This window comes from Vulpes lagopus, chromosome 4, assembly GCF_018345385.1.
Source record: "Vulpes lagopus strain Blue_001 chromosome 4, ASM1834538v1, whole genome shotgun sequence".
NCBI lineage: Eukaryota > Metazoa > Chordata > Mammalia > Carnivora > Canidae > Vulpes > Vulpes lagopus.
The window spans coordinates 121,578,274-121,591,221 of NC_054827.1; the positions used below are offsets into that span (position 1 = coordinate 121,578,274).

General features: G+C 44.3%; 1 protein-coding gene across 1 annotated transcript in view; it reads right to left on the reverse strand.

Annotated features, from left to right (window-relative positions):
* The window catches only part of GRK4 (G protein-coupled receptor kinase 4), a 101,914-nt gene that overhangs the window by 88,646 nt on the left and 320 nt on the right, over nucleotides 1-12,948 (reverse strand). The window contains exon 2 of the mRNA XM_041751134.1: nucleotides 12,292-12,934. Within this exon, the coding sequence (XP_041607068.1) occupies nucleotides 12,292-12,934 (643 nt within the window). The remainder of the gene's footprint in view (nucleotides 1-12,291; nucleotides 12,935-12,948) is intronic.

Here is a 12,948-nt window from a genome sequence, read left to right on the forward strand (position 1 = left end):
GAAATTTAAACTATTTTGAATTAACATAGATATTCCTACTGCCTTTGATTAGTGGTAGCATGGAATACTTTTCTCTATCCCTTTATTTTTAATCCATGTGTTTTTTTATACTTAAAGTGGGTTTTCTATAGGCAACATGTGGTTGGGTCTTATTTTTCTATCCACTCTGACAATCTCTGTCTTCTGATTGGTGCACCATTGATGTTTAAAGTGATCACTGATATATAATACAGGTATACCTCAGAGACATTGTGGGTTTAGTTCCAGACCACTGCAATAAAGCAAGTATCACAATAATGCAATACAAATGAAATTTTTGGCTTCTTAAAGAGTGCATATAAAAATTACATTTATACTATGCTGTACTCTGTTAACCACACAATGGCATTATGCCTAAAAAACAATGTATATACCTTAATTTTAAAATACTTTATTGCTAAAAATGCTAACCATCATCTGCACTTTCAGTAAGTCATAATCACTGATCACACAGCACCAAAACAAATATAACAATACTTTAAAAGTTTGAAATAAGAATTACCAAAATGTGACAAAGACATAAAAAGAAAAAATACTGTTGGGAAAATGGCATCAAAAGACTTGACAGAGGGTTGCCACAAACTTCAATTTGTAAAAAATACAGTATCTATAAAACACAATAAAACAAGGTATGTCTGAGGTTGGATTAATTATCTACCATATTTTTACTACTATTTGTTGCTCTTGTCTTGTTCTTATTGTTGTCTTCCATGCTTATTTTTGCCTTTTGTGGCTTTGATCATCTTATGGGATTCTATTTTCACATCTTTCTTTTGTTTAAGATTTTATTTATTTATTCATGAGATACACAGAGAGAGGCAGAGACATAGGCAGAGGGAGAAGCAGGCTCCCTGTGGGGAGCCCAGTGTGGGACTTGATCCCGGAACTCCAGGATCACACCATGTGCTGAAGGCAGTCACTCAACCACTCAGCCACCTAGGCGTCCCTTTCCACATCTTTCTTAGCACATCAACTATATTTCTTTTTAAACTGTTTTAGTGATGCCCTAGAGTTAGCAACATACATTTACAACTAATCCAAGTCCCCTTTCAAATAACATTATACCACTTCACAGGTAGTACGAATACTTTATAAATAACAAAATATTCCTAATTTCCCCTCCTACTCCTTGTATCATCGCTGTCATTCATTTCACTTACACATAAGCGTTAGCTTTTATATATGTGTGTGTGTGTGTGTGTGTGTGTGTGTGTGTATGTGTTACCTGTTATCTGACAGCTCTTAGGTTAAAAATAAGAAAAACAGGTCTTCCTTTTACCTTCATCTATTCATTCTCCAATGCTCTTCCTTTCTTTATGTAGATCCAAGTTCCTGAATATGTAATTTTTCTTTCTCTCTAAACAACTCCTTTTAACATTTCTTGCAAGGCAGGTCTACTGGCAATAAATTCCCTCAGTTTTTGTCTGATAAAGTCTTCATTTCTCCTCACTTTTGGAGGATAATTTCACAGGGTACAGAATTCTGGGTTGGTGGGTTTTTCTCCCAATACTTTAAATGTTTCACATTCCTGTCTTCTTCATTGCGTGGGTTCTATAAAGAAATCAGATATAATCCGTATCTTTGGTCCTGTATAGGTAAAGTGTTTTTATCTATGGCTCCTTTCAAGAGTTTTTCTTTGATTTTCTGAAGTTTAAAGATGATATTCCTAAGTGTCATTCTTTCTTAAGATTTTGAGAAAGAGAGAGTGCACACAAATGAGGGAGGGGCAGAGGAAGACACAGGCTCCCCACAGAGCAGGGAGCCAGATTTGAGTCTGGATCCCAGGACCCTGGGATCATGACCTGAGCTAAAGGCAGATGGCTTATCAACTGAGCCACCCAGGCACCTGTCTTAGGCGTCATTCTTTTGGCATTTATCCTGTTTCATGTTTTCTAAGCTTCATGGATCTGTGGGTTGGTATCTGGCATTAATTTGAGGAAAGTCTCAGTCATTACTACTTCAAATATCTATCTGTTCCTTTCTTTCTCTCTGCTCCTCCTGGCTTTCCCATTATGCATATGTTCTGCCTTTTACAGCTGTGCCAGTTTTTGGATATTCTGTTGTGATTTTTTTTTTTAGTCTTTTTTCTCTTTGCTTTTCAGTTTTAGAAATCTCCAGTAATATCCTCAAGCTCACAGATTCTTTCCTCAGTCCTGACCAGTCAGTTAATGAAGTCATCAAAGGGAGTTTTCATTTATTATTGTTTTGGTTCTTACCTCTAGCATTTCTTTTGTTAGAATTACCATCTTAAAAAATTTAAAAAAAAGAATTACCATCTTTCTGCTTACATTATCCGTTTTTTGCCTGTTGTCTACTTTTCCCATTAAAGCCCTTATGATATCAATCACAGTCTTTAAAAATTCCTGGTCTAATAATTCGAACATTCCTCCTTTTACTCTGCTTGGTCTGGGAGGCTATGACAAGGGTTTGGAGGAGAGGGCTGACACCTTGACTTACGTTTTAATAGGATCATTATGGCTAGTATATTGAGGACAGACTGTAGGGTCAGAAAGGCAGAAGCTGAGGCCAAGTAGCAGCCAACTGTGATCTTCTAGGTGAGATAGGTTGATGGCTTGAGCCATCCTGAAAGCAGCTGTAGCAGTGAGAGGTCAGATTCTTTGCATTTTGAAGGGAGATCTAAAAAAATATTTGTCCAGGGACTGGATGTGGGGTAGAACGAGTTAAAAATCAACTGCAAGATTTTCAGCCTGAGTATTAACTGAGGTGCAGAAGGAAAAAAAATGGGGCAGGGTGGGCATTAAGAGTTTTGACTGTGGGTGTGTGTTTGTGTATATGCCAATGAGGTTTTTAAGTAGCAATGTCTTGTGGGCAAGTAGAGAACGAGCTGCAGTTCAATGGAAAGTTTCAGTCTGTAGATCTCAATTTGAGGGACAGTAGCTTCCTTCAAACCATGTTACTGAAGAAGAAGATCACAAGGAGTGAGACTCTATGGAATGAGCCTTGGGAGCATTTCAATATGAAGAGATCTAGTGAATGAGAGGCAACCAGTCAAGCAGTCTGAGAGGATAAGAATTGAAATAGCAGAAAACCATGAAGGGTGGTGGTCTAGAAGGATGTACTGACTGAGGAGATCCCTATGATGAGCTATGTAATGTGCAGCCCACAAGTGTAACAGGATGAGAATCAAGAACTGACCCTGATGATCTTGACAAGGGTGGTCTTAGTGGACTGGTAGATGTGAGAGCTCAGAACCCAGCACATAACTCACTCAAAACTTATTTGTTTAAAGAGTAGGTGACATACACGCAATAGTGCATACACCATGTACCTCCAAACACAGGGTCTCATGCACATTTCACTAAACACAGCAGTGCACACACATATACCATATATCACTACAAAAGACCCCCTTTTCCCTAGACAAGGCTCTTTGGCTTGGTCTTTAGAAGAATGCAACAAGGTAAAGGAGAGAGAAGAATGGGGTCCTCTCTGTGGGGTTTCTCTATCACCTCAGACTGCTATAATGAAATACCATAGTCTGGGTGACTTAACACACATTTATTTCTCAGAGTTCTGGAAGCTGGAAATTCCTATATTAAGGTACCAGCAGACTGGTGACTGGTGAGGGCCCTTCCTGGTTTGTAGATGGCTATCTTCTCACTATGTCCTCACAGGCCTTTCCTTGCTACATACAATTGAACGGAGAGATCTCACATCTCTCCTTTTTCTAAGGATGTTAATTCCATCAAGAGGGCCCCCCTTATGACCTAATGTAACCATAATTACCTTCCAAAGGCCCTACTTCCAAATACCATCACACTATGAATTAGAGCTTCAATAATTAAATTGGGAGAGGACACAAACATTCACTTCATAGCAGCAGGCTTGGGGTACACATGCTGATGAACTGAAGCAGCCATCCCACCCCTCAGGCAGCTCTCCTTGATTCCAAAAGTCTCTACTGACAAATCATAGCAAAGTCTAGCACCAATTTTTTGAGATGTCCCATCCAGGTACAGTCAGACTCAAGATGAGTTGGGTGGCATTCACTATACCATGTCAAGACAGGAAGACCAGTGGGGAAGAAACCAAGCAAGAAAAGAAAGAACATCTACATTAAGTTATGCGATCATGGCTTATATCAACCGTGGTTGGCATGACCCAAGCTATTTACACAGAAGACCTTCCACAGATCCTAAAACTTGAGTGGGGCAAAAACAAGAGGTAGAGTCCATGAGGGCAGAATATTGTGTCCCCAAAAGTAGACAGTGATGTGAGGCCACAGCATTTGAAGGCAACATTCCCACATCTAGAAAGCTAATTTTATGCCAGAAGCTAAAAACAAAGTATCAACCCATTTCCATTAAAATTGATAAACCAAGGAAGTCTCAACAGACAGCATTACATGATTAGTTAGAGCATGGGTCTGGGACCAGACAACTGGGCTGAATCCTGACATTCCCATTTCCTGGTGATATAACCTTGAGCAAGTCACTTCTCTTTCCCTCATCTGTGACAGGGGATAATATTTGCCCCAAGAGGTCAGGAGGACACTACCAGTTCAGCAGCCTTGTCGACTTTGCAAATCTAGTGCACAGAAATGCTCACAAAAAAAGATCTAGGATTACCATGCAAATGCTCAAGCACAATATCTCTGCCAGGAAGTGAAATAAACAGCACAGGAGTAAGGAGGCAGCAAAGGGAGTGTTGCCATGTGTTCTTTGAACTAGGAACTCTCAATTTGGTAAAAACAAATAGTTTTCATTCTAAAAGGAAAACACATGTGCCTGGCCTTTTGCTAACATCCTAACTAGTTATGGTTGACCCTGCTATCTTTGCTAGTGATGAACATGTAAATATTGAGAGGGGAACTATAGGTTGCAATACAGATATAATTAAGCATTTTAATACTGATTTAATAAAAACAAAAATATCAAATTCAAAATGAAATAAAAAGCACTCACCACTGACATCCTAAAGTTGAAGAAAATCTCAGTTTTTGTTCTCTATTTCCAGACGACTAGTCAAAAAAGACAGTTTAGTTTGAAACCTTAATTTCTGGTTATCATTGGTATTGAGAATTCCTGAGGTGTGCTCTTTTGTCCTCAGTCATCAGTTGGCATTCATAGAGCATATACTGGGTGCTAGCACAGTGCTAGATGCTGGTGACACAGAAGGGGAGGCCCAGAGCTGCCTTGAGTCAGCCCAGTGCAGTAACAGTTCATCCTGGGCACAACAGGGGCACAAAGGATGGAATGAGCAAGCCTCCTGAGGGAGTGTTGAAGTTCCAAGGAAAGGCATTTGGGCTGGAACACAGTGGAGGAGGAACAAAACTTCGCCAGGCAGGAAGGCATGAAGGGGTGTAATACACTCAGCCACAGATGGACAAGGAGAGCAGAGCTAGGTCACTGAGCTCAGGTAGGAGCCTGTGGGGGTCCTGGAATGGAGGTCTAGATCCAAATTTTAAAAAGATTAAGGGAACATATCTGTGCTTTTTAGTGTTTTAGCAGCACTGGGATGCTAAAGGTGAAGAAAGTCTGGAAACAGACCAGCTAGGAAATTCTTGCCTTCAGTCAAGTCAAGAGGACCCTGGGGCAGGGCTACTGGAGAAGGACAGAGATGAATGGATGTGAGAAATAACAAAGCTTAAGGATAAATGAGGTTCAAAGACCTATCACACATGAGAATTCTGGAAGAGGAAAGCTATACTTTTGGGAAATCTAATAATGAGAATAGACTAGAGACAAAGAACGAGGTTCAAATGAACATAACTGCATGTTGAAGTGCCAGCTCTTCATCCAGACACTAGACACTAGACATAACAACGAAATCTACAACCACAACTATTAACCTTTACTGAGTACTTTCTGAGCACCAAGCACTGTGACACGTTATCCTACACAATCTTTTTTTTTATTTTTTAAAAGATTTTATTTATTTATTCATGAGAATACACAGAGAGGAGAGAGAGAAGCAGAGACACAGGCAGAGGGAGAAGCAGGCTCCACGCAGGGAACCCGACGTGGGACTCGATCCCGGGTCTCCAGGATCACACCCTGGGCTGAAGGTGGCGCTAAACCGCCGAGCCACCGGCGCTGCCCTATTTTTTTTATTTTTTATTGGTGTTCAATTTGCCAACATATAGAATAACACCCAGTGCTCATCCCGTCAAGTGCCCACCTCAGTGCCCGTCACCCAGGCACCCCCACCCCCCCGCCCACCCCCTTCCACCACCCCTAGTTTGTTTCCCAGAGTTAGGAGTCTTTCATGTTCTGTCTCCCTTTCTGATATTTCCCACTCATTTTTCTCCTTTCCCCTTTATTCCCTTTCACCATTTTTTATATTCCCCAAATGAATGAGACCATATAATGTTTGTCCTTCTCCAATTGACTTATTTCACTCAGCATAACACCCTCCAGTTCTATCCACGTCAAAGCAAATGGTGGGTATTTGTTGTTTCTAATGGCTGAGTAATATTCCATTGTATACATAAACCACAACTTCTTTATCCATTCATCTTTCGATGGACACCGAGGCTCCTTCCACAGTTTGGCTATTGTGGACATTGCTGCTAGAAACATCGGGGTGCAGGTGTCCCGGTGTTTCACTGCATCTGTATCTTTGGGGTAAATCCCCAACAGTGCAATTGCTGGGTCGTAGGGCAGGTCTATTTTTAACTCTTTGAGGAACCTCCACACAGTTTTCCAGAGTGGCTGCACCAGTTCACATTCCCACCAACAGTGCAGGAGGGTTACTCTTTCTCCACATCCTCTCCAACATTTGTTGTTTCCTGCTTTGTTAATTCTCCCCATTCTCACTGGTGTGAGGTGGCATCTCATTGTGGTTTTGATTTGTATTTCCCTGATGGCAAGTGATGCGGAGCATTTTCTCATGTGCATGTTGGCCATGTCCATGTCTTCCTCTGTGAGATTTCTCTTCATGTCTTTTGCCCATTTCATGATTGGTTTGTTTCTTTGCTGTTGAGTTTAATAAGTTCTTTATAGATCTTGGATACTAGCCCTTTATCTGAGACGTCATTTGCAAATATCTTCTCCCTTTCTGTAGGTTGTCTTTGAGTTTTGTTGACGGTATCTTTTGCTGTGCAAAAGCTTCTTATCTTGATGAAGTCCCAATAGTTCATTTTTGCTTTTGTTTCTCTTGCCTTCATGGATGAATCTTGCAAGAAGTTACTGTGGCCAAGTTTAAAAAGGGTGTTGCCTGTGTTCTCCTCTAGGATTTTGATGGAATCTTGTCTCACATTAAGATCTTTCATCCATTTTTAGTTTATCTTTATGTATGGTGCAAGAGAGTGGTCTAGTTTCATTCTTCTGCATGTGGATGTCCAATTCTCCCAGCACCATTTATTGAAGAAACTGTCTTTTTTCCAGTGGATAGTCTTTCCTCCTTTGTCGAATATTAGTTGACCATAAAGTTGAGGGTCCACTTCTGGATTCTCTATTCTGTTCCATTGATCTATGTGTCTGTTTTTGTGCCAGTACCACACTGTCTTGATGACCACAGCTTTGTAGTACAACCTGAAATCTGGCATTGTGATGCCCCCAGCTATGGTTTTCTTTTTTATTTTTATTTTATTTTTTTAAATTTTTTTATTATTATTTATGATAGTCACACATAGAGAGAGAGAAAGGCAGAGACACAGAGGGAGAAGCAGGCTCCATGCACTGGGAGCCCGACGTGGGATTCGATCCCGGGTCTCCAGGATCACGCCCTGGGCCAAAGGCAGGCGCTAAACCACTGCGCCACCCAGAGATCCCTGGTTTTCTTTTTTAATACTCCCCTGGCTATTCGGGGTCTTTTCTGATTCCACACAAATCTTAAAATAATTTGTTCCAACTCTCTGAAAAAGTCCATGGTATTTTGATAGGGATTGCATTAAACGTATAAATTGTCCTGGGTAACATTGACATTTTCACAATATTAATTCTTCCAATCCATGAGCATGGAATATTTTTCCATCTCCTTGTGACTTCCTCAGTTTCTTTCAGAAGTGCTCTATAGTTTTTAGGGTATAGATCCTTTACCTCTTTGGTAAGGTTTATTCCTAGGTATCTTATACTTTTGGGTGCAATTGTAAACAGGATTAACTCCTTAATTTCTCTCTCTTCAGTCTCATTGTTAGTGTATAGAAATGCCACTGACTTCTGGGCATTGATTTTGTATCCTGCCACACTGCCAAATTGCTGTATGAGTTCTAGCAATCTTGGGGTGGAGTCTTTTGGGTGTTCTATGTAGAGTATCATGTCATCGGCGAAGAGGGAGAGTTTGACTTCTTCTTTGCCAATTTGAATGCCTTTTATTTCTTTTTGTTGTCTGATTACTGAGGCTAGGACTTCTAGTACTATGTTGAATAGCAGTGGTGAGAGTGGACATCCCTGTCTTGTCCCTGATCTTAGGGGAAAGGCTCCCAGTGCTTCCCCATTGAGAATGATATTTGCTGCTACACAGTCTTCTTAACACTGAAGCAGAATTATCATCAGTCTGGTGCTACAGGTTAGAAGGAGGGATAGGAATAGCTGGGATAACACTCATAAAGAATTTAGCGTGCTGCTTGGACAGAACAAACCCGCACTGATGTTAGCTATCCTTATCAACAAGTAGGCTCTATGGCACACTTGGAACATGCTTTATTTCCTCCAAATGGAGCCAATCTTTTTTGTTTTCAATATGAATTTCATCTTCTCTTTCTTATATTTAGTCAAGTAACAAATCACCCCCTTAATCTCCAATTGTTTACCAAGTACCAATTAAATGGCTAGCCAGCACTGAAAGAAATAAAAAATAAAGGTAAATCTATGCCCCGCCCACACAGACTACAATTTGGCTGGAGAAAGAATCACTGACTATGCTGACTACACTTCTGAATCCAAGTTCCAAATTCCCCAAGGGCAGAGAGTGCCACCAAGCTGGAAGAAGTAAAGCAAGCTACAAAGAAGATGAAGGTAAACCGGATTCTGAAGGATGGAAAGAAATGAACAAGAAGAAAGCAAGGAGGGCCTGCCACACAGAAGACTGGAATAGCAAGCATACAAGAACATGTCCAAATGAACACGAAAGTTGTTGATTGTTTTACAATAAAAATACATTAAGTAGGTCTTGGGTGTGGGATCAAAATAAGTGCAATGAAGGAAACAAAAATATTAGCTACTATACTTTCTAAATCAAAGGACTTATACATCTAGAAACCCTTTACAATCAAAATCCTGGAGAGGAAGTCACAGCAAGACAGCTCATGAAAATGACACCAGGTGTATTAACTATGCATCAGATGCTAAACAACTGCTAAATAATGCTATCGTCTGAAATCAGAACAGAATGCAACATATAAGACCAAAATCCACACTGAATGTACATACCTTTTATTCCTCCCTCTGCATTTATGCTGTCAATTTCTCCAACAGAGAAAATGGGGCGAGTCTCCTCAGAAGTATGATGTGAAACAATTTAAGGTTAACATTTAAAGCCATGTAAGGTCACAAAATGCTTAACAAATGTATAACACAGGGGGGAAAAAATCCTAAATGTTAAAAAAAAGAAAAGCAGTGATTTTGTGTTTGATGAACAGTATGACCATTATTTTCTACTTCTTTACAGTGTGCCTGGCAGAGTGACAACTTTTTCAATGCGGAATTATCTGCCAACATTCCTGAAAAGGAGGAACGAATTTAAACACCTTCTGTTTGAGAACAACAGAGAAATTGATTTTATTTGAAATAAATCTAGAAAATGACTGGATTCGGGATCCCTGGGTGGCGCAGCGGTCTGGCGCCTGCCTTTGGCCCAGGGCGCGATCCTGGAGACCCGGGATCGAATCCCACATCGGGCTCCCGGTGCATGGAGCCTGCTTCTCCCTCTGCCTGTGTCTCTCTGCCTCTCTCTCTCTCTCTGTGACTATCATAAATAAATAAAAAAAAAAATTAAAAAAAAAAAAAAAAAAGCAGGTCAAGGTTTTAAAAAAAAAAAAAAAAGAAAGAAAGAAAATGACTGGATTCATTCATAATGTTAAACCAACAGTGAAGGCCAACATATAACTGCCGTGTTACATATGCTTCTTTCAAATGTGCGCCACCCAGGGATCCCTCAAATGTTAATTTTTTAATAACTGAGCCAGAGAAACTAAATAAGGAACTAGCAATGAACAGACACGTTCAAGAAGACACTCCCTAGGGGATCCCACTTGAGCTTCTAAAGCAAATAAACTGTCGACTTGAGAGAACAGCCCTAAGTTATAACCAACACTCAGCATATATTCATCTTTGTGATATTTCATATTCAACTTCTCTAAGCATTCATCACAAGGACATGACTCTTTGAAAACAGAAGTAAACATCCTCTGTTGGCAAGAGGCAGAACTCCTAACAATTATACTACTACGAGTTAATACTTTAGGGAACAAAAATTAAAACTCTTTTGAAAGCAGGCTTTCAAAAGGCTTTTTGGCAGAAAATACTAGTTTTATGATTTTTTTTTTTAAGATTTTTTTTTTTAATTTTTTATTTATTTATTTATGATAGTCACAGAGAGAGAGAGAGAGAGAGGCGCAGAGACACAGGCAGAGGGAGAAGCAGGCTCCATGCACCGGGAGCCTGATGTGGGATTCGATCCCGGGTCTCCAGGATCGCGCCCCGGGCCAAAGGCAGGCGCCAAACCTTTGCGCCACCCAGGGATCCCTTTTTTTAAGATTTTAAGTAATCTCTATATCCCACGTGGAACTTGAACTCACAACCCTGAGACCAAGAGTCACAGGCTCTTGTGACTGAGCCAGGTGGCCGCCCCTGGTTTTATGTATTTAGCACTTAGCTAGCACTTATATTTACCTCTTTGTCTCATCTCTACAGCACTGTATGGAAGTGTGCTTGACACAAGTCTGTTTTCATACATTACACCCAAAGATGATGGTACAGTGGAAAAGACCAGTTGAGCAATGGGTCAGATGGGTTTTTCACGGAGGATGACAATTCACCTCTGTGACCAATCTGGAGTCAAAGTGAGAAACACCAGACACAATGAAATGCTTCAATGAAACACACTGATCTGAGCTCACCCCATTGCCTTAACAGAAAAATAAGACCCCGTTCTCTTTCTGCCCTTCCTTGGTCTTCTATTCAAGATAACCCAGGTGAGCACACAAAAATATTGAGATGAGGGCTCTATTCTCAATTCTTAAAATAAGAGACATTTTACAAAATAAATCTGGATCCTTCCATTTAAACCCCAACCTGGGTATCTAATTCTCTGCACCAGTCAGAGAATGTTTTGTGGAGAATTTCTGTTCAATGTTTGACTCAAGGTCTCCAGTGAGTTGAGGAACCAGGCACTTTCTCATCCAATCTTTCCTTCTGAAAGACACTTAGGACACAAATGGTAAGGGGGGTGGATTAAGAAGAAAACAAAGCCCAAAGACCTGAGAGAACTGTATTCCAGGTGACCTTCTCCCACAGAGCCTTATTCACTATTCCGATCACAAGAGGAATTCACTGATGCTTCCCAACAGCACCCCAAGGCACCAGGAGCACCGCTCCACGGCCATGTGGGCCCAGGACAGAACCCCAGGGCTGGGGACATGGTGCACAAAACGCACCTTGCTCATGCTCTTCAGCAGAGTTCTGGCCATTGTGCACCTGCAGGCCACATTTATCGCGCTTGCAGCTCCTGCTCCGTCACCGACTCCGCAGGAGCCCAGGGGCTGAAGAACCACAGGCGGGCAGCTCTGTCGCCTGCTCTCCCAACTCTTGGGCTACAGAGGACCCCACCAGCCAGCCATCTGCGCGGAAGGGCTGGGCCAGCTGCTGCTTTTCCGCGACGTCAGGGTGAATTCGCACCCCGTTTCCTCCGTCGGCGCGTCGTGGTAACACCCACTCTACGCACCCTAAAGCTTGCGGTCAAACCTCAAAATCAAGAAGCCGCGCTGCAGTACCAGTCCGCGCACACTAAGGGCAGGCCCCCGCTCAGGGCATGCACAGGCTTCTGCTCGTCGTCCGCAGACCCCACAGCACGTCCCTTCTGGCCGGCTTCGCTCCTGGCCTGGCTTCCTCGCCTCGGGTTAGGGCCCTGCTCCCGGCGCGGGCGCGCACGCACCGCCGCCACCACCGCCACCACCACCACCGGACGCCGCGGGGAGGCTCAGACCAAGGGGCGGGGGCGCAGACTAGCCTAACTCGGGTCTCGAGGTGCCGAGAGGGGTGCAGGGCAGCGGGCGGGGCTCCGGGCGGGGGCGGGGGCTCCTCGGAGGGTGCGGGTGGGCGGGGGGCCGGGCGCCCGCCGTGCACCCACCTTGGCGCGCTTTCAGCAGCAGCGTGTTGGCCACGAGGTTCTCCAGCTCCACGGCCGCCCGCCGCCGCCGCCGCCGCCGCCGCCGCCGCCGGGGTCCGCGGGCCCGAGGAGGCGGGGAGGGGGCAGGGGGCGCCGCCGCCTCGGCGCATGGCCCGCAGGACGCCACCCGGCCGGGCGACCCCTCGAGGGGCCCGAGGGAGCTGCCCCGCCGCCGCCGCCGCCGCCGCTCCAGCTGTGGCTGCTGCTCCCGCCGCCGCCGCCGCCGCCGCCGCCGCCGCCGCCACGGCCACCGCCACAGCCACCAGCTGCCGCGCCGCCTCCGGGCCCGCCTGCGGCGCCGCCGCTCTCTCTGCCGCTGTTGCCGCCGGCGCCGGCCGGGGGAGCCCTCGCCGTCCTCGCGTCCCGGGCCTCCGGCGGGGGAGGGGGTGAGGTTGGGGCCAGGGGAGCTGGCGGCGCTGCCGCCGGGGAACTCCGCGCTCACCGCCGCCTCGCCGGGGCCCGGGCTCTCGGCCCCATCGCTCGCGCCTGGCGCGGGCAACTCTCTCCTCAGGGCCCGGCTCCCGGGCCGCCCGGAGTGTCTGCCGAGCCCCGGCCCCCGGAGGGGCTCACCGACCGAGGCTGCCCCCCGCCCGGGCGGCGACGGCTACTGCCGCCGCC